Here is a 23,743-nt window from a genome sequence, read left to right as displayed (position 1 = left end):
TGACCAAAAGAAAAGAAAAGAATCTCACATTTCTAAAACCATTATGAAAATATATAATATTATAATTTTGTGGATTTTTTGTTAAGAAAAAATAAGTGGATAGAATTTATACATTTTACAAGTAAAAAGTTATCTTAGAAATTAACAAAAATAAAATAAAAATAGTATATACTTAAAATATTTATTTTAGGGTAAGAAATTGAGGTAACCATTGAAGTAAACATCTACTCTATTTTTAGAAATCTCTATATTTAGAGGAAAATATAGAGGCAACTATTAGAGATGGTCTACCTAAGACCTTGCATGTTTATTATATTTGAAGTACTATTTTTGTTTTAATTTTCCAAAATACTGTTTTATAGCTAGCCATTTATGATTTTACAATATTGGTTTCCCCAAAAAGTAGGGAATTTAGTATATAAAAATTTTATCTCATTTTCAAGAAAAACCAAAAACTTTCTTAAAATATGATAGTTTCTAACACATTCAAGCTCATGTGTAGTATGTGTACCTTACAGCCCACATGTTATTTTCACATAGCGCCACATTGTTTTTAGACCATATACAATGGGGTTATTGAATCTTTTTTTCAGCTGTTGAATTGTTGCAATGAGGTTGTTGAAAAAAATAAAAAGATGAATTTTCTTTTGAATTTATTCAACATTTTGTAAAAATTGAAATGGGGACCATTAAAGCCACATGTCAGCTTATGAGTCAAAATACTTATTTTTATCTCACTCTATTTATTTGGAGATAAAAATGTCATTTTATATCTTTAAATATTTTTTTTTTGTGAAATAGATTCCAATAATAACTATTTTAACATTCAAAATTATACAAATTATTTTCTATCTATATATCAATAATTATCAGCAAATAAAATATAAAATAAAAATGATAGCATAAGGTATTGAATTTTATTCAATAAAACCATTGTACAAGTTAAAATTAAAATATGTGTTGAATTATTAGATGGAAGAGAGAGAAGATGATGTGGAGTGTTAAAATGTTAAAAAGAGAGTGTTGAAAAATTAAACTATTGTACATAGTCTTATGGTCGTGAATTTTTTTTTCCAACATATATAAAGAATCAATTATGAGAAAACTATTTTTGGAGTGGTCTTTGTTGATTTTACCACTTTTTGAATAGTTTATAAATTTTACCATTTTCTAAGTTACAAAAATTTGATTTAACATGCGTTTTATTTGTTATGTTTGGGTTTAGGCGGTTCTATTTTTTCTTAGGGTTTAGTATTTGGTATTAAGTACGTATTATATTTTAAAAAAAACTGAAAATACATATTTTTTCTTCTCAAAAGTGGTAAAATCTACAAATTATTCAAAAAATGGTATATCCAAAAGATTTCTTCAAAACGTGGCATTTTTAACAAAAATCCCATATATAAACCCACATATGATTTTTCCTCTTTCTAATATGTTAATAATTCAACTACCCCGTTGTAGCTAGTCTTATACTATTGGTTTCTTATATTCTTCTCAATGTGGGTTATTAGTTATTTCTTTCATTTTTTATTTTATTTTTCTTTTTAATTACAAAAATCAACAACCAAATATTTAGAAACTAAAAACTAATATTCAAAAACCAAAAGTAAAAAACAAAACATTTTAAAAACTCATACCATTCATGGCCTAGGAATTTTTTATTTTGCTGGTTTGATATAGTTTTACTCTCCTGTTTATTTTTAATCCAAACTGAGACATACACTCAGTTAATGGTTGACCTTGTTATTTAAGAAAATAATTTTGGGATTTAGGGTTTGGACTTAAACATGTCTCACATCAAACAAATGTAACTTAGGCGGCCCGAATTATAACATCCGTGAACCAAATTGGGGATTTTGGGGATGCGTGTCGATCGACACCAAGGGTAGTGTCGATCGACACCAGCAATTTCTAGTTCGGCGAGTTTGTCGTAATTGTCAATTTGGACCGGTTTGGTTTGAGGAAACCTTAGAACCGGGCTATTTAAGTGAGAAGTCGACGAAAAGGGTTTTGGAAGGTGTTATTTTGTCGTTGTTCCATAGTTTTTAGAGAGAAAAGAGAGAAAAAGTGTTCTTGAGAGTTGGAGGCTTTTTGGAGAGATTTTTAGCTGGTTGTGAGAGATCTGTTCATGTGGAGTGGAGATCTAGAGTTAGAAACGAAGGAGAAGCCTTCCAAGGTGTTGGATTTGTCAGTTTGGCTCAGAGACTTTCTGTAAAAGAGGTGAGTGCATGACCATGGCTGATCTAAGTCTGAGAATCCCTTGTTTAGCTTGTTTGTGGCTGTTTGTGTTGTTTGCTTGTGAAACGACCCGACCCAACCCGTTTTTTTTAATAATAATAAATAATAAATAATAATAATAATAATAATAATAATAATAATAATAAATAACTACAAGTAGTGGTCTCATACCCACTAACCACATATCTACAACCACAACCAACAGCGGAAATAACAATACCAATAAATATCCAATAATAAAATAACCAATAATAATCCATAACATCAATCCAATAATCAAACATCATAAATCATGAAACCGGCAACCTAAACAACGTTTCTAATGACCCAACTCTAGCAACCTAGCAACGCCAGACAACATACAATCGAGTCCCTAGAACATCCTCCTCTTCATCGCCTTGATTCCACGATTACCTNCTTTGCCTTTACCTGCACCACAAACACAAATTGAGATGCATGAGTATTTGATAAACACTCAGTGAGGCAATCCTCCCATCTACTGGGCTATACACACAAGCAACAATGATACCAATGTTCTAAACAATAAACAAACAAGACAAACAAACCAGGAAATCAAACATCATCTCGCTGGAAGGGAGGTGTCGACCGACACTGGACTTGGTGTCGACGGACACTACCCCACAGTGTCGATCGATGCCTAATTTGCTGGTGTCGACCGACACCAAGTGGTGTCGATCGACACTCCCTCTGCAACCACGATCCGCTCGAAGCCAAGAGTCGAATCTCGCTTCCCAACCTCTTCCAAATCATCCAATACTCAAATCCCCGGCCAAATGCATCCTTAGGAACCTGTAGCTACCAATCCCAGCAAGAAAAACACACAAAACAACAACAAACAAGCAAGAACAAGGACATCAAAGGCTTAGATTAGCCATGGTCATGCACTCACCTCTTTGCAGGAAGATTCAGACCAACAGCAACGAATCCAACCTTTGTAGCAAGCTTCTAACTCCTTCCCAGCCTTGGATCTCTCAAGAACAGCAAGGAAATCTCCCAATCTCTCTCTAGAACCTCAAAACACTTTTCTCTCTTTTGTTTTTCTCAAAAACGGCGTGAGACAAAACAAAAACACGACCTAGGTCGTTTTCTCCCTTTAAAAACTCAGTTCAATGGTTTTTCCTAAATCAAACTGGTCCAAATCGATAATTAAATCGAATTGGTCGAACCAGAGAACAATGGTGTCGACCGACACCCCCTTGGTGTTGATCGACACCCTTCTCCAAAACTCCCAGTTTTGGTTCACGGGTGTTACAATTCTCCCCCACCAATATAGATTCGTCCTCGAATCTCAACCAAACATCAGTCAAGGACTCCCGTGCCACCGTCTTCAGGCCCCCACTCCTCCGACCGATCTACGAAAGGTCACCTCTAGGCGATAAACTCACGCTCCATGCATTATTTGCTCTCGACTTTTGGACTTTCCTTTACTCATAGGCCTAAACCTTGAGTTTTTATTGGCTCCTCATCAGACCTAAGTCTGCATGCCATAATGTTGGCTCCTCATCGGGCCAAGGCCCGCATGCCATAATATATATAAGGAAAAATCCAATACTTGTCTCTCGGGTTGCCACCCTACAGCGCGCCCCCGGATCGTCATCCGAAGTCGATATACCAACCATACTCCCAAGCCACAAAGTCACAGAATATGACAATACTAGGAGAACCTAAGTCCCCCAAGAGTCGCAAGCAAATAATTCTAAACACGTATGAGTCCTATCTCTATCCAGGTTTCCTTCCTGTGGCTCGCGTAAGACATCTCAATGTCCTGCCAACCACATATCCCCTCACTGGGATACCTCATGACCACACATGGATCATCTAACTGCCGCAAGGGCCGCCACAAAAGCCAAACAAATGTCCTAAACAGGACCACCACCAAGGCTGAACAAATGTCCTAAACATGACCGCCACCAAGGCCAAACAAATGTCCTAAACAGGACCGTCACAAAGACCATCTGTCCCGACGGACCGCCTAAACAAGCACTCTGGCTAAACAGCCCGCCACAAAGGCCACACATCTGGCTAAACAGCCCGCCACAAAGGCCACACAATGTCTCGAAAGACCGCCCCTAATACCACACAATGACTAAAAAGTCCGCCACTAAGGCCACACAAGCCCCTTCAAGGCTCTCTCCGCTAAAATGGACAAATTTTAACTCACATAAAACTTTCCACTTTTACCACTTTCCACTTTTGGAAACTTTCCACTTTTGAAAACTTCTATTTCAGGAAACTTTCCTCAAAAACCCCGCCTTAACGAAAAATTTGTACCCCGAGCACCACCTCATCTTGTTACTTAGTCGCACAACCAACCATCCCAAGCAACCAAGTAAACAAGAGAGATGGGCTGGAATACTCCATTTCCGCTTTAGCCACGGATTACAGATGGGACTAGGCTAGACAAGCTCAAGTCGCGGCTTGCTTCTCATACCACTTCTTAAACCTTGCCTTCATCCTTGCCTCAGGCTCCCAAGTCTGCTCCTCAACACCATCACAGTCCCAAAGGACTCTCATCAAAGGAATCTTCTTCTTCCGAAGTTCCTTGATCCTCCTCTCGAGAACCCTCACTGGTCTCGCCTCCAAAGTCATCTTAGGCTGAAGATCCTCGGGAATCTTAGCTAACAATTGATCATCCTCACGGAGACACTTCCTCAACATAGAAACATGGAAAACCTTATGGAATGCACGCATAACCTCATGTAACTCCAGTCTATAAGCCACTTGTCAAACACGCTCAATCATCCTGAACGGATCCATATACCTCGGACTCAACGTAGTCTCAGTCAATGACCTGTTCGGACCCTGCAACACGACCGTCTTGAGGTACACTCTGTCTCCTACCTGAAACTCAAGATCTCTCCTCCTCCTGTCGGCATAACTCCTCTGCCGATCCTGAGCTTCCTTTATGTTCAGCTTGAGAACCCGAATCTTCTCTGAGGTCTATTGAACAAAATATGCCCCTTAAATGCTCCTCTCCCCCACTTGAGTCCAGCATAACGGTGTACGACACAACCTCCCATACAAAGCCTCATAGGGAGCCATCTTAATACTCGCCTGCTAACTATTGTTGTAATCAAACTCTACCAAGCTCAAGTGATCTGCCCAATGGCCTCCCCAATCCAACACACACATCCCTAGCAAATCCTCCAGCGTCTGGATCATCCTCTCTGACTGTCCATCTGTCTGGGGATGATAAGCTGTACTCATATGCACCTTAGTGCCCATCTCTGCCTGAAACGCTCTCCAGAACACCGAAGTGAACTTAGAATCCCTATCAGACACAATGCTCGCTGGCACCCCATGCAACCTGACTATGTCCTTCACATACTTCTTAGCCAAGACCGTTGCTCCATCAGTCTTCTTAATGGCCAGTAAATGTGCCGACTTAGTCAACCGGTCCACAATGACGCAAACAGCATCAAACTTCCTGGACACTGGCAAACCTACCATGAAGTCTATAGTAATCATATCCCACTTCCACTCCGGAATGGGAAAGCTCTTCAGTAACCCTCCTGGGACCTGATGTTCAGCCTTCACTAGCTGACACACATCGCTCCTCGCGACCCAACTAGCCACATCCTTCTTCATCCTGACCCATTGATAGTACCTCTTGAGATCACGGTACATCTTAGTCGCTCCTGGATGAATAGAAAACTTGCTCCCATGAGCCTCTCTCAGGATCTCTTGCCTCAACTCCTCATCCTTGGGCACACAAATCCGACTGTGCACCAAGATGGTACAATTATATGAGACCTGATATTCTGAATCCACATCCTTTGAGGCATTCACCAGCCCCAAATCCTTCTCCTGAGCCAACCGCACTCTGCTCAGAAGATCTGCTCTATCAACCGCCTCCAAACCCAACGGTTCCTAAGACACTACACACAAACTCAACGCACCGATTTCTCCTACCAAAGACTCCATCTCCTGCTCCTGAGCTAAAGCTACCCTCTTCCGACTCAGAGCATCTGCAACCAAATTAGCCTTACCAGGGTGATAGGCTATCTCCAAATCATAATCCGCCACCAGCTCCATCTACCGCCTCTGCCTCAAGTTCAGCTCGGGCTGATTGAATATATACTTCAGGCTCTTATGATCTGTAAACACCTGCACCTTTGCACCATAAAGATAAGATCTCCAAATCTTCAGGGCAAAAACTAAAGCACCCATCTCCAAATCATGAGTAGGATAGTTGCCTTCATGCTTCCGCAACTGTCGCGAAGCGTAGGCAATCACCTTCCCATGCTGCATCAGAACACACCCCAAACCAATTCTAGAGGCATCTGTATAAACCACATAGGGTTCTCCCTGCTCAGGCAAAGCCAACACCGGAGCAGTAGTCAACATCTCCTTCAGGCTTGCAAAGCCCTCCTCACACTCCTGTGACCAGACAGAAGGAACATCCTTCCCTGTCAACTTAGTCATAGGACGTGCTCTGCTCGCAAACCCCTGCACAAATCTCCTGTAGTACCCTGCCAACCCGAGAAAACTCCTGATCTCCGTGGCATTTTGCGGTCTAGGTCAATCCCTGATAGCCTGAATCTTCACCGGATCTACAAAAACCCCATCTGCAGACATNGAAGATCTGCTCTATCAACCGCCTCCAAACCCAACGGTTCCTAAGACACTACACACAAACTCAACGCACCGATTTCTCCTACCAAAGACTCCATCTCCTGCTCCTGAGCTAAAGCTACCCTCTTCCGACTCAGAGCATCTGCAACCAAATTAGCCTTACCAGGGTGATAGGCTATCTCCAAATCATAATCCGCCACCAGCTCCATCTACCGCCTCTGCCTCAAGTTCAGCTCGGGCTGATTGAATATATACTTCAGGCTCTTATGATCTGTAAACACCTGCACCTTTGCACCATAAAGATAAGATCTCCAAATCTTCAGGGCAAAAACTAAAGCACCCATCTCCAAATCATGAGTAGGATAGTTGCCTTCATGCTTCCGCAACTGTCGCGAAGCGTAGGCAATCACCTTCCCATGCTGCATCAGAACACACCCCAAACCAATTCTAGAGGCATCTGTATAAACCACATAGGGTTCTCCCTGCTCAGGCAAAGCCAACACCGGAGCAGTAGTCAACATCTCCTTCAGGCTTGCAAAGCCCTCCTCACACTCCTGTGACCAGACAGAAGGAACATCCTTCCCTGTCAACTTAGTCATAGGACGTGCTCTGCTCGCAAACCCCTGCACAAATCTCCTGTAGTACCCTGCCAACCCGAGAAAACTCCTGATCTCCGTGGCATTTTGCGGTCTAGGTCAATCCCTGATAGCCTGAATCTTCACCGGATCTACAAAAACCCCATCTGCAGACATAATGTGACCCAGAAAACCCATCTCACGCTGCCAGAAACTACACTTGCTCATCTTAGCAAACAACTTCTGCTCCCGCAACTTCTCCATAACTGTCCTCAAATGCACTTCATGCTCCTCAGGACTCTTAGAATAAACCAGGATGTCGTCGATGAAAATGATGACAGACACGTCTAAAAACTCTTGAAACATGCAGTTCATCAATCTCATAAACACAGCTGGTGCGTTAGTCAACCCAAACGGCATCACCACAAACTCATATTGCCCAAACCTCGTCCTGAATACAGTCTTCCTCTCATCTGCCTCATCTATCGGTATCTGATGATAACCCGACACCAGATCTATCTTGGAGAACCAAGTAGCACCCCTCAACTGATCCAACAACTCATCAATCCTGGGAAGAGGGTACTTGTTCTTCATAGTGACCCGATTTAACCTCCGGTAATCAATACACATCCGGAAACTCCCATCTTTCTTCTTGACAAACAACACTAGTGCTCCCCACGGTGATACACTAGGACGGATGAATCCCTTCCTCAACAAATCCTCTAGCTGCTTCTTCAGCTCTGCCATCTCTGTTGGGGCCATTCTGTAAGGAGCCTTGGATAACGACATCGTCCCTGGTTCCAGTTCAATTGTAAAAGGATCAGACCGAAATGGTGGTAACTCCTGCAACGACTGGAACACATCCTCAAACTCCTCTACAACCGGAATACCGCTAACCGTAGACTTCCCCACTGACTCTGGCATAGATATGGTAACCAAATAAGCCTCACGACCCTTCTCGATCATCTTCCCAGCCTGAATGGCCGAGATCACGAGACTCCCCGACGTCGGTCTAATCCCCTGAAAAACCAACTTCCCTCTAACTCCACTCTACCCCGATAGCAATCCAAATGCACCATATGTCGATGCAACCAATCCATCCCAAGAATAACATCATACAGCTCCACTGGACTGATAAGCAAATTCGCTCCCCTGCGATCTGAATATCAATTCCTCTAGCTCGTCCAATAACCCTCAGGAACTTGCCTCCTGCAACTCTGACAACGCCTGTACGCTCCCCGAGATTCCCTCTTATTCCCGTGCTCTCTGCACACTCCGGAGTAATGAAGCTATGAGAAGCTCCAGAATCAAACATAACATGGGACTTAAACCCGCCCACCAACAAGGTCCTTACACAAACCTCATGTGTTGAGAACCTAACACTTTATCACAGGAAAACATAAAATCTGAACTTACAAAGAATTCACAAAGTTAAAGTACTAGAAATTATACTCGTGATCGCCGCGGCAGTGGTTCCACCAGTCTCTCCAGTCGTGTAAACCCGTGGCGTCTGCTCAATCCGTGCCACCTGCTGCCCTCCAGGCTGCACCTGCTGCAACGCTGCCACTGCCACCGGCTGCAATTTGGGATGATAGGTCCTGATGTGCCCTGGCTCCCTGCAATGATAGCACACACGATCTGCTGCCATTGGAGCACTCTTCTTGGGACAACTAGCAATCTTGTGATCCTTGCTTCCACACCTGAAGCAACTCGCACCACTCGACGTCTGCGTAGCCTCCCACCACCTCTTGGTTCCCTGCGCAGGCTTGCTGCCCCAACTAGAACCACCCTGCTGCTGAGCCCTACTAGGCTGAACTGCTAGACTAACCGCCAGTGAGTGTACCCGGATATCCTCCTCAATCCCTGCTGCAATCTCAACCAGCTCTGCACGCGTACCATAACTCCGCCCTTACAGTGAACCCTCAAGTCATCACGTAGGGCCCTCAAAAACCTCCTGATCTGAGCCTCCTCAGACTCCATATCCCGACCCCCATACCTCAGAAGTCGACTGAACTCCAAGTCAAGGTCCCCCACTGACCGATTTCCCTGAGCTAGCTGAAGGAACTGCACCTCCAACCTATCCAGTGCCTCTCTAGGTAAATACTTGTGGTTGAAATCTAAGACGAAGTCAGCCCAAGACATCTCCCTCTGCACTCTCCAGGCTGCCATAGAACTTCACCACAACTGAGCATCGCCAGTCAAATGGTGGACCCTAATGTCCACCCAAAACTCCTCAGGACATCTCAGAGTATGGAAGTTACGTTCCACACTCGTCCTCCACACCTCCACAGCGGTAGGATCTGTGCCTCCCGAAAACTTCTCGGTATGAATACGACCCATCTCTGTCAGCATGCTGATATAACGAGAATGGACCTCCACATCCGCAGCCACTGGCTGCCGCTCCTCCGCCACCACTGGTGGCACCACTTGAGCCTGAGTCGGTGCCACCGCCGGCAACCACTCTAACAACTGTGCTAGCAAGCCCGCAAGATCAACACCAGGGGCTCCAACCGCTGGGATTCCCACACTCGGAACCCTAGCATCACCGGCCACTGGAGCATCATCACCGCCCCCTCCGGCCACACTCAAAGAATCCCCCTGGACATCTTGCGACTCGCCAACACCCTCAGCTGTCACACTCTGGTCCTCGGTCTCACTAACCACTGGGACTCTGCCCCTACCACGACAACGTCCGCCTCCACGACCACGTCCGCGTCCACGACCACGACCACGACCAGCAACAACATCCTCTCTAACCATCTGCACTACCATGAACATAAGGCTAAGCACGCAATTATACATAACACAAAAATATATTCTCACCGTTGAATCACACTGTAGGCTCGAAGAGGATGTTCTAGGACTCCATGCCACACATAATTGACTAACTCACATAATCAATCATGATATGCAATCCCAAACATCACAACAGAAACCTAGTGAACCCAAACCTAGAACCGTAAGGGCTCTGATATCAAACTGAAATGACGTGACACATTTTTTTTTAATAATAATAAATAATAAATAATAATAATAATAAATAACTACAACTAGTGGTCCCATACCCACTAGCCATCTATACACAACCACAACCAACAGCGGAAATAACAATACCAATAAATATCCAATAATAATTCATAACATCAATCCAATAATCAAACATCATAAATCATGAAACAGACAACCTAAACAACGTTTCTAAAGACCCAACTCTAGCAACTTAGCAACGCCAGACAACATACAATCGAGTCCCTAGAACATCCTCCTCTTCATCGCCTTGATTCCATGATCACATTTTACCTTTACCTGCACCACAAACACATATTGAGATGCATGAGTATTTGATAAACACTCAGTGAGGCAATCCTCCCATCTACTGGGCTATACACACAAGCAAAAATGATACCAATGTTCTAAACAATAAACAAACAAGACAAACAAAATAGGAAATCAAACATAATCTCGCTGGAAGGGAGGTGTCGACCGACACCTGCCAAGTGTCGACCGAAACTGGCCTTGGTGTCGACCGACACTAGCCCACAGTGTCGATCGATGCCTAATTTGCTGGTGTCGACCGACACCAAGTGGTGTCGATCGACACTCCCTCTGTAACCACGATCCGCTCGAAGCCGAGAGTCGAATCTCGCTTCCCAACCTCTTCCAAATCATCCAATACTCAAATCCCAGGCCAAATACGTCCTTAGGAACTTGTAGCAACCAATCCCAGCAAGAAAAACACACAAAACAACAACAAACAAGCAAGAACAAGGACATCAAAGGCTTATATTAGCCATGGTCATGCACTCATCTCTTTGGAGGAAGATTCAGACCAACAGCAAGGAATCCAACCTTTCTAGAAAGCTTCTAACTCCTTCCCAGCCTTGGATCTCTCAAGAACAGCAAGGAAATCTCCCAATCTCTCTCTAGAACCTCAAACCACTTTTCTCTCTTTTTTTTCTTCTCAAAAACGGCGTGAGACAAAACAAAAACACGACCTAGGTCGTTTTCTCTCTTTAAAAACTCGGTTCAATGGTTTTCCCTAAACTAAACCGGTCCAAATCGATAATTAAATCGAATTGGTCGAACCAGAGAACAATGGTGTCGACCGACACCCCCTTGGTGTTGATCGACACCCTTCCCCAAAACTCCTAGTTTTGGTTCACGGGTGTTACAGCTTGTATGGTTGTGGTTGGTTGTTAGGGAATACAAGGCTTTTGGGGAAATTTCGGACGATTTGGAAGAGATGAGAAGCGGTTCTTCGACTTTTGTGAAATGACCCGACCCGTTTTTTTTAAATTAAATAAATAGTAAATAATAAATAAACTACAACTAGTGGTCTCATACCCACTAGCCACTTAACCACATTCACAATCAACAGCGGAAATAACCAATACCAATATCCAATAAATAACCAATAGTAAACCAATATTATATCATAAACAATATCCAAATACCAAACATCAGGAAACATAAAACCGGCAACCTAGCAATGTTTCTCATGACCCAACTCTAGCAACCTAGCAATGCCAGATAACAACCAATCGAGTCACTAGAACATCCTCCTCTTCATTGCCTTGATTCCACGATCACACTTTGCCTTTAACAGCACCACAAACACAAATTGCAATGCATGAGTGTTTTATAAACACTCAGTAAGGCAATCCTCCCATCTACTGGGCTATACACACAAGCAATAGAGATATCTCTAACCATCAATAAACAATCAACAATCAACAATAACAAACCAGGACTCAGCATCGACCGACACAAACATGCATCAACTGACAACAGTTGGAGGTTGCGTCGACCGACGCAAGATCTGCATCGACCGATGCAAGGTTAACTTGCATCGACCGATGCTCCCATTGCATCGACCGACGTATGCTCGACATAGCACGAAAACCCTAGATTTTACGCGCCGTCCTCGCATTTGCATCGACCGACGCACAGAGTGCATCGACCGATGCAATGCCGAGCATCGTTTTCCCCCGAAGCTTCTCGGCGGATCTTCGTTCCTACAACCACAAAACTCGATCCCAAGCCACAAGAAAGCTTCCCAACATCCCATATAACAATCTAAGAAGCCTAACCACACATAACAAGCAAATCAGAGATATCTCCAGCTTAGATACGCCATGGTCATGCACTTACCTTTGCCAAGACGATTCTGAACCTTAAACAAACAAGAAAACACTTCCAGGAAGCTCCTACAACGATCTCAGCTACAGATCTCTACAGAAACAACCTCAAATCACCCAAAATCCTCAGGAACACTCAAGAAACTTTTCTCTCTTTTCTTTTCTCTCAAAAACGGCCAAACTCGCCGAATGAGACAAAACTCGAGTTTAAGGGTTTTCCCTAAACCCAAAACGCAGCGTTTAACTTAAACTCGTCCGCACTAACCAGCTATGCATCAACCGATGCACATAGTGCATCGACCGATGCAATCCCTAAACCGGGATTTTGGTTCGCGGATGTTACAGTTCTCCCCCACCAACATAGATTCGTCCTCGAATCTCGAACATCCATCAGCCAAGGACTCCCGTGCGATCGTCTCCACGACCCGCACTCCTCCGACCGATCTACAGAAAGTCACCTCTAGGCGATAGACTCACGCTCCAGGCATTATTTGCTCTCGACTTTTGGACTTTCCTTTTCTCACAGGCCTAAACCTTGAGTTTCTATTGGCTCCTCATCAGGCATGCCATAATATTGGCTCCTCATCCACTACAAAAAAAGTGTGGTATTACATAATTTATTTTCTATTTTTGCATCAGTTTTAAGTGATGCAAAAATAATTTGCATCACTTTAATGAATGATTTATATTTTGTTGATGTAAATAATTTGTATCAGTTTATATCAAACCGATGCTAATATTCAAATATTTACATCGATTATTATAATCAATGTTAATATATATCATTTATTTAAAATTGATGTCAACGTTTATATCATTTTATTTAAGTGATGTTAGTATTTATGTCATTTAGTTAAACTGATTTAAAATCAGTTCAATTATCACAAATGATTAGAATAATTGCATCAGTTTCAAGTACGGATTGTACTATTAATATCACTTGTACGTAATTGATGTTATTTTGGTGTCAATTTTTTGAAGTGATTTTAATTGTTGTATCATTGACAGTAACCGATTCAAATATTAGAATCAGTTATATATAACTGAAGTAAAAAGTAGTATCAATTTTCTTAAGTGATTTTAGTAACGATGTCATTTGCGTTAATCGATTTGAGATATTATTATCATTTGTACATAATTGATGGTAACTTTGTCAGTTTTCATTAATGATTATGTTAAAAAAAACTAATTCGAATATTATTATTTTCATATTAATAATTGAATTTTAACTTCAGAACAGCTTATTTAATTGATTTATAAAAGATTACAAATTAAAAATTTAAAACCAAAAATAATTAAATAAAATACCATATATTAAACATAAATTAGAAAATAAATAACATAAATCATTCATCTTGTAAATCCATGAAACATAAATAAAGCAAAGCAGCTAAAAATACATTGTAAAACTAAGTATATGGGCACCATTGTCCATTCTGTGATCATATATCTCTAACGTTGTTTTCACTGTTTGAATATCCATTAGCACCATCGTCCATTCCCTAATAAAAAATATATATATTATATAAAATGTGGGATCTGAAATTTTAAATTAATATATGAATACTATTTACCTGATTAGGATTAGGCAAACTTGGTGTGTTTGTCAAAGGTGGATATGGTTTGTTCTTAAAAGCTGCAGCAAAACTTGTAGCCCATGCTCTTGCCTAAATTAGTTTGATATATTAAATTATAAATATACAAATTAACGTAAAAAAACTAGCATTATATTAATACCTGATCTCTTTAGCTTTGGTCGAAAACGTGAAATTATTAACAGATCCAAGAGCTATATATATAAATGATTTAATAAAAAATAATGGTCAGTGTTAATCAGATTTACCTATGACTTGTACTTTCCATTTGAAACTTTTACATTCAGAAGCAAGTGGAGGAGGCATCGTGGAATCAGTTTCCAACTGTGATAAATCTCCAGGTGCTTGTGTCTTTAAATCCATCATCAATCGTAAACTAAAAATAAAATAAAAACTTGTTAGACACTACAGAATAGGTAAGCGGGATCTAGAAAAAAAAAAAAAAAAAACAAGTTAACTCTACCAAATTTCCAAATTTACGTTTTCTGTTTTTCTGCCAGCAGTTTCTACCAAATAGATTTGCCTTAAAAACCCTAACTTTAATCATTTCGATATATAGTAAAAATTAATAGTTTGGCGCTTGAGACAAAATTTAAGTGGGTGGATCTGAAATTTTGTTTTCGCCAAATAAATTTTTATTTGAAGAGGTTTTATAAGTTCATGTTAAATTAAAAAAAAAAAAAAACTCGATTCTTGGTAAAGATAATGACAAAAAAATGAATTAGCTTACTTAATTAACCTCAATTAACAATATTATTAATAATACGCAAAGAAAATAACTAATTTAGTCCATGTTGAATAAATTTTCCAGCAAGCACCATCCTCGATCTCTCCTTCAACAATCTAACAGGACCAATCCCTGGTACACCACCATTGCTTAACCAAAAGACTGAGTCCTTCTCTGGTAATACAGGCTTGTGTGGGCAGCCATTGAAAACTCCTTGTTCAATCCCTTCTACTCTATCAGACCCACAAAATATCTCTGAAACTACTTCACCAGCAATAGCAGTAATGCCCAGAACTCCAACACCAACAACTCCATCAGTAGAATCACCAAATCAAACAACCAAAAGCAAACTAAAGCCAAGCACAATCGTAGGCATTACACTTGCAGATATAGCTGGTCTAGCTATCATAGCTATGTTCATCCTCTACATATACCAGCTCAAGAAACGTAGAAGCTCCAAAGAATACAGCACTTTCAGCGTCTTACAAAAATGACTGGAGAGAAACGATACATTACCAGTCAAGAAATCGAAACAAAACACCATAGTCGCCGCCTCAGAGATCACCAAATCTCCAGCTACAAAAACTGGATGTGGCTCGTGGATAATTCGAAGGTACGACGAGACAACGTCTGCATCATCCGAGAGCGACGTAGAGAACCAGCTGCAAGACAAGAAACCCATTGAGGCATTTAATCGAACAAGTGGTGGGCGTGAAAAAGGCAACACTGAAACAAAACTAGTGATGGTCGATGGAGAGACTCAGCTAGAGCTAGATACTTTACTAAAGACATCAGCTTACGTACTTGGTACAAGCCGAAGCGGCGGGATTGTTGACATTTTCACTTTGATTTCAGGTTTGTTTCTTTTCTTTTCTTCACTCAAAGAATTTAATTTTCTTAAAACTCTCATTCATTCATTTTTTTCTTTTTCTTACAACTTCACACACATTACATATTTATAGTAGATTTCTTTTACATTCATTCACTTAGACTCTAGACTTAGCAACTATTACATCATTATATCTAGACATTAGACTTCTGGACACAAACAACCTTACACAACCTTACCTTAACTATTAGTTACTAACAACTCCAACAACTATTATCTACTCTAGTCTAAGTGTCTAACTAAGGTTTTCATCAACTTCTTTAGTCAAACTAAGTAAACAACACAAGACTCTTATTTTGGGCCTAACACTACTAATAATCTAAAGAACACTAAATACACAAATCTTAAGTGGGCTTAATTCCAGCCCATTAGTCTTCTTAATCCACAACAACAAAATAGCAACCCTCTCCTTCCTCTTTTCTCTTCTCCGTACTACCACTTCTTCTTCTCCGACTAACTTCCGATCTTCTTGTTCTTCATCATCTTAGTCTCACTCTTTTCGTCTTTCTCTTTTGCAGGGCAAATCGAAGACTCATCCCTCAACAGGGATCGTGTACAAAGCCGTGTTAGAGAACGGCTCAGCTTTTGCGGTGCGGCGGATCGGAGCGGAGTGTTGTACGGTGACGAAGTTTAAAGAATTCGAAAAGGAGGTTCAGTGTATCGCTAAACTTTGTCACCCAAATCTCGTTAGGGTTCGTGGCTTCGTCTGGGGTAACGAAGAGAAGCTTCTCATCTCCGACTATGTCCCCAATGGGAATCTACCTCTCTCCTCCATCTCCGGTAAGTTTTCAATTTTCTCATAAAAGGCGTACGTTATACTAAATAATGCTACCATACGCTTAATATGCGCATTTTAGTAACAACCAAGTTCGAAACTCAAGATTTTGGTTTTGACATATATTTTTTGTTTGTTTCGAAAACAGCTAAATCAGGCTCGTCTTCTCAGAACCCTCTCTCGTTTGAGGCACGGCTGAAGATAGCAAAGGGCATAGCTAGAGGAGTTGCTTATATACACGACAAGAAGCATGTGCACGGCAACATCAAGCCCAATAATATTCTCTTGGACTCTGAGTTTGAGCCTGTAATTACTGATATGGGCCTCGATCGTCTTATGACTCCGGCTGATTCACTCACGGCTGGACCAATGTCGAGCTCACAGCATCATCCACCAGAGTGGTCGAGTAGCCAGAAACCAAATCCCAAATGGGATGTTTATTCCTTTGGTGTGATACTCTTTTAGCTTCTCACAGGCAAAGTTTTTTCGGTTGATCGTGATCTTGTTCGTGATTATGAGACCGATGAGAAAACTTGGTTTTTGAGGTTGGTTGATGGGACAATTAGGGTTGAGGTGGCTCGCCGTGAAGATGAGGCGGTCGCATGCTTCAAGTTAGGCTATGGTTGTGTCTCTTCCTTGCCTCAAAAGCGACCGTCTATGAAGGATGTGGTGCAAGTGCTAGAGAAAATGTTTGTTTAATTGTTTACTTTATTCAAATTTAGAAAGATTGCATAAATTTTGTTGCAATCAAATGGATCATTTAAATTGTTGTTTACTTTTTTTTTTTGAATTTTTTTTTTTGATAAACTATCATGTATAAGTGAAATCATAAGTGCAAATATTGTCTCATGAGAACCTCACAAACCTCATGTAATTAGGTTTTTTAGTAAGTTATTCATGAAGAAATACAACAAACAAAGCTGCTGATCGTTTGGCTAAATAACCTTGTTGATACTACAAACTTAGTATTGTTGTGAACTGTATTATAAGTTTGGAGATAACAAGATGAACAAGATATTTCCTTGATTTAAGGAATAAGGTAGTTTGTTTAACAATATCGAACAATTTGATAAGAATCAGAACCTATACTATTTTTTTATTAAATTCTCGATCATTGTATTTATATATAATGTCTCAAGCTAAACCTTAAACTTAAAAATTAATTCAAACTATTAAAAGTGATAGAAAGACATCATGTATCAAACACATTAGTATCGTACATAGTAGCTCACTTTTAATAAAAATGACTTGAACAGATCGCCTAAGACCAAAAAACTCAAACAAATTTTCAGACTATTTTCAAGGTGCAAACAAACCTGCAATGTCTCAAACTCAAACGAAATTATACAAATTAATTCACCAAAATCTGTACTCTATAGCTTAGACAAGAAAACCTGCAACTTAGACAACAAAAATTTGCAAATACAAATTATTCATATAGAGTTAAATCCCTGAAACTAAATGTCTTCTTATTGTTCTTGAACTCTTCCCTGTGGAACTATATATATATATACTCAGGAAAACCTCATTCACCAAAAATAAAACTTATAACTTAGGATCAACTTCATCATCCACCTCATCTGAATCGCCCATGTCATACATGTCTCGAGGTTGAATGTGAACTGCAATATAATTTTGTTTAACATCAGTTTTTAGTTGATGTAAATTGTAAATCGTTTTTAAAAGTGATTTTATCCAAAAAAAAAACATCAATTATCTAAATGATATAAAAATATATTTTATATCAATTTAAAAAAAGTGATACAAAACTAATTGAAACTGAATCAATTATAAATAACTGACGTAAAATTAGATAATTATAACATCAAATGATCTAATCGATGCTAATCATTTTTATTTGCTTCACTTGAAAATAAGTAATTTAAAATTACTTCATTTAGTTTTGTGATACAAAATAAATGATACAATACACTTGATTTTTTGTAGTGATCGGGCATAAGCCCGCATGCCATAATATATAAAGAAGTCCAATATTCGTGTCTTGGGTTATGAAAATGCCGGCGATGAATATTACGCCCGTGACAAGGATGATGACGACAGAGAATATTATGACAGTGACAAAGGATGAAGACGGTGGCAACAACAAAAATGTTTGTGAGTCTTGAGAAATAGAGACAAGAGACTCAATGAGAAAAAAAAAATTATATGTAATTTAATAAATATCCCCAGGGCATAAGTGTCATTAACCAGCTGAATGGAGTTTTGCCGCATCACAATTGGACCAAATTTCTGCGACGAGGTTCAGCACAATTTTTCGAGCAGTTAATCGTTGGCTAAAAGCATGTGAATCATGTCGCATGCTAAATGCGTTGCCATTCACTAGTAACACTCTGATTAGGGTAACCACACTAGAACTGAATCACAATGCTCTTTGGGACCTTAGTCTTGTTATGCATCATCAAAAATAATAATTTAGAAAATGGACAACAACAAAAGATACTTTTAATATAATACATAGAAAAAGGATAATTTTGCAAACACCTCAAAACTAATTCTTATATATACATTTAAAAAACAAAAACCGAAAGCCTTCACTGTCCTAATGACCTCTCGGAGCTTTATGAGCTTGACTCTCAGGGTTCGAATGGTAATCGCAGTTTTGGTTGTGCAGGAAAAGCGGTATTACTATACAGGGCGGTACGGTTCAACTGCGGTACGTGCGGGAGAAATATATTTGCGGGACAAGTGCGGTTTGTACAAAATAAATGGTACAGAATAATGTTTGATTAGTGAAAAAAATACTTGCAGTGCGGGTTTTATATATATATATATTAATAATTAATTATTTTTTACCTTATTAATAAGTAAACAATAACATATATTTATAAACCACTAATACAAAAATTAATCCAAATATAAATTTATTTTTTTAACATACATATTGTTAAATGCGTTGAATAGTTATATCATAAAAAAGTACAATACATTAAACAAAATATTATCTATTACTTTGCTTCTATGCCATCTAAATCATGATCAAAATCTCTGTTGGGACAAATGTATTTGCGGGACAAATGCGGTTATCCCAAAATAAGCGGTACAAAATAATGTTTGATTGGTGAAAAAATATTTGCGGTGCAGATTTCATATTGATTTATTAATAACATGTATAACTATCTAGTTTCATTTTTTGTATTAATAAATAATTTTTTTTTTTGTAAATATATATATTATTATTGTAACAACAATTATATGAACAAATTTAAAATTATAAATAATTAATATAATTGTAAATAATTATGTTCTTTGTGTTAATAGAAAAATATTAAGAACTTCAAATATCTAAATTTATTCATAAGAAATTTATTTATGTATAAGATTAACTGGAATTATTAATAGTTATATATACATACTATTAAATTATTTATTAATAGTTATATGTTTCTCTGTATCTGTATTTAATTGTTAAAATAATAGTGTAGTGTTACTGCAGTTTTTAGTTGAAAATCGCTGCATAAAACACGTATTGCATTACAAAAGCGGTCCAAGTACAAAAATCAGTACATAAAACCGCAAATCACAAAACAATTTTTTTTTTGAAAAACGTAAATTTATAATTTTCTGTATGATTGGTAACCATGTGCGGTTTTGTCAATTTTTTTCTTGAAAACCGCTTATCTCATGTTTCCATTGACGCCCTCATTATTACAAAAGCAATCGTAAACACCAAGTTCTTTGCACTCTCATCTTCAGTTCAAGTCAGCGTTGCATACCATCCATGAAATAATTCAGATTTTACAATACTTAATCTTGTCTCAAATTCTTTGACGCTTATAATCCATTTGGGATGGCCCATTGATAAAGCGGTTTTTCTAGAAAAAAAAATAATAAAAAATCATTGTTCGACCTTTGTTTTAAACAAAACTGAAAATTTGGTTATAATTGTATTTGGTATTGATTTGAAGTAGTATACGACGAAATCATATATATATATCTATATTTTTATATATATATCCAAGTAGAAAAATATTTTACATTATAAATAGGAATAAAGATAATTTTTTTAAAACTATGATCATAAGTCATAAGTCATGACTTTGAGTTGATACAGGTAGATGTCTTACTCTTCCATGATTAATTATGCATAGTCGTGAATCAGCGTTTATACTACATCATCTTCACCATAATTAGCATCTCCCTTGGCTTTCACCACCTCTCATTCTTAACACCAGAACAACCCACTATAAGACTGCAAGTACATAACACTAAAAACATATGTATATTTAAAAGATAGTTGAACAGAAGAGAACAAACCTTTGTTTGTCAACCAACATGTGCACGTAGTACATAAAAACATATTTCTCATTATATCTCAAAGTTTTCAATGCTCTTATATGCCTAAGGTCGAATTCAAGCACACACTTGATTTTTATACTCTTTGATCTTTCAGCTTTGTAGAATCGCAACACTAATTCCCTATAGTGAGATACAAAGGTGAAAACTGGAACGCAATGTCCCAGAAGTAAGGATCGGTTCAAGGAAGGGATCCATCGATCCATGGGGAAACAAGGACAGGTGGTTCGAGCTAGGGACCGATAAATTTGTTGAGCAGTTTCGTGTCTAAAGCCGAGAAAACAGTCATTTTAAACTCAGTTTTCATGGCAGTCTTGAACTCTTCCACCATTTGCTCATCATCACCTCTACTTGCCACCGTTGCACTTTCTTCTTTGGAGGACCATTTAATATGAAAGCTCTTGTTCACCATCTTGGCTTCTTCAATTATTCTCCCCAACTTGTCACGTGTAATGTAGCTTTTTTTTTTGAACTTCATTTGATATTCATTTGTGATTATCTGAGGCACGCTTAAAAAAATCTTACCAAGATTTAGTACAAGAAAGACATGTTTTATGATTCGGCCGGACTCCTCTCTTGGTCACCACCTCAATGTCTCCTTTTCCTTTTGAGATCAACACTGCATCATTTCCAAAACGTATGGGAACATTTATGCTGGTTTTAATGTTGACAAACTTCTCATCTGGCGTCATCTGATTTGTTCATCCACTGTCTATGAGTCATATCTTCGTTACTTGCTTCTTGATTTTCTTATCCGACACTGAATGTATGGTCTTCTTCTTTTTCGTTCTTTGTTCCCTTTATCTTGACTAACACGACTCCAGGAATGAATCATATGGAGCTCTTAGCTCTGATACCATGTTGAATTAAAGACTTTGGTTGCTCTGCAAACTATTTTGCATTTCTTTTTTTTTGGAAGAAACTCGTGTATATTATCCATACATAACAACAATATAAACACATACATATATAGAGCTTGCACACGTGCAACTCTACTAAGTACATTAACAATTCCCACTTGCCTCTAACTTAGCTTAGTTTTACAAGAAACCACAAAAGTTTTCTACCAAGTAGTACTAAAACGCTATTACAACAAGTTCATTAGCTTAATTAACTAACTTATTTTTCATTCTCAACTCATTTCCTTCTACTAGTTTGGGTTGAGAACCAAAATGACATTACTCAACACTTTGATATTTGTTTAATTTGTATGTGTACATGTGTTCATCAGCGGTACAAATCTCAGTTTGTGAATGTTTTCAGAGAGTATTTCTTGCAAAGATTGAGGACGAAAAAGGACACGTTGAATCTACAACTGATCATAGCCGATATCATGGCATACTTAGATGACTGGATGTATCTCAAGGAACCTGAAGGAAGATTACGATGACGAGTCTCTTCTCGACAAAGTTTACTGCTGAATTATAGATCATCAGCCGAGCAACAATCGTAATTACCAGAGGAATCATTATAGAGACTACAACTGATTTGATGTATCATTGGCTAGATATAAAACCCTTCTCAGTTTTCGTTACACTGTTGTCACATCTGATCATATTTGTCATACCAATCTTTTTGATCAATCCGTCTGTTTTTTTTAATGTTGTCAAGAGATATTATGATCATAAGATCCGTATTGATAATATAGATATTGATTGATGTATACTCGTGTATGTAAGGTTACATTCACATCTATAACATGTGTATTTGTCTTGTGTGTTTGTATTACATAATTGAACAAAATTAAAGTACATAATTGTCTTTGAAATAAGGAGATTAGAGTAAACATATAATCACCTGAGGATGTTAAAACAGACTTTTGTGACCTGACCAATATAACAAGTAGCCTTTTTGGTCCTTGTTGTTTTACAACTCGTTTATATTTAAGCTTGCAAGCTTAGGTTGGCTCACATATGCCGCCCATTTACGTTATAATTCATGTAAATGGATAGCTTTTTTTTTTTGTCACCACTGGAGTATTATTGTTCTCAACAAAAGAAAGTCAGTACAGAAGAGACAAATCTAAAAACCAATTACAACAGCAAAACCGATTACAAAACCAAATTAGTCAAAAACAAGAGACCAGCTCTGAAAAATTAAAGGAAAAAAATGAACTTTATACCATAAAAACTTAGTTGGAGAACTTCATGAAAAAAATTGATTTTTTTAATACACAGTATGATATATTTCACACACATATCAGTGTATCAATTTTCTTTTTAGATCAAATTATTAGAAACTGTTACATTAGTAACAAACTGGTATAACAATATATTGTATATACATTTTTAATCTATAAGAAGCCAAAAGGATTAATATATACTAGGGCTGAGAACCCACGCACGCGCGGGGATGTATTCTATTCTATCTTAATATGTTTTTTTTTGTTTTTTTTTTAAATTTGTATGTTTTAGATTATATGTATTTTAGGTTTTTGACAAATAAAAAAAATGTATTCGACGTTTCACTATATATATATTTTTCTCTATGTGTTTGTGTACCCTTGGAAGCTGTTATTTACTTAACCATAATGAATGGCTAATTTAGTAGACCATAACTGGTTTAAAACAAACATATAAGGTGACTACGATATCTCTTTTTGTGCTGTTGCTACCTATGTTGTGCATTTATTAAGCTTAAACCGGTAAAAGCATGAAAGCCAAAAATTGTAAACAAATAGAACATGCTGCTCTAACAAAGAGACATATCCTCCAACGAAGAAGCAATAATCATAATAACATCTTTTAATAAATATATCCAGGGAAAATTAATTCTAGAAAGTTAGAAAAAAAGAATGGGGTTTCGAAAAGAGTCATGAATCATGGTGTTGTTATATCCAGTGAAGAAGAAACGTTATGAAGTTTTCTGGGAAAAGGAAAGTATGACATATGAA

The 23,743-nt window shown here is 38.4% G+C and overlaps 1 protein-coding gene and 1 long non-coding RNA gene across 2 annotated transcripts; one reads left to right on the top strand and one right to left on the bottom strand.

The window, feature by feature from the left end:
• Positions 7,626 to 8,042, bottom strand: LOC109125594 (RNA-directed DNA polymerase homolog; the record flags this gene model as incomplete). The annotated part of the gene is made up of 1 exon (XM_019227527.1): positions 7,626 to 8,042. A coding segment is annotated over exon 1 (417 nt), but the record flags the coding sequence as incomplete, so codon positions are not given.
• Positions 14,947 to 17,391, top strand: LOC104701163 (the record flags this gene model as incomplete). The annotated part of the gene is made up of 3 exons (XR_753766.2): positions 14,947 to 15,694; positions 16,308 to 16,541; positions 16,685 to 17,391. It is a non-coding gene; the product is annotated as a receptor protein kinase-like protein At4g34220 (long non-coding RNA).

The sequence above is a fragment of the Camelina sativa genome, chromosome 7 (genome assembly GCF_000633955.1).
Source record: "Camelina sativa cultivar DH55 chromosome 7, Cs, whole genome shotgun sequence".
NCBI classification, from domain to species: domain Eukaryota; kingdom Viridiplantae; phylum Streptophyta; class Magnoliopsida; order Brassicales; family Brassicaceae; genus Camelina; species Camelina sativa.
The sequence above is the reverse complement of the archived record's forward strand: the minus strand, read 5'-3'. Positions and strand labels throughout refer to the sequence as shown.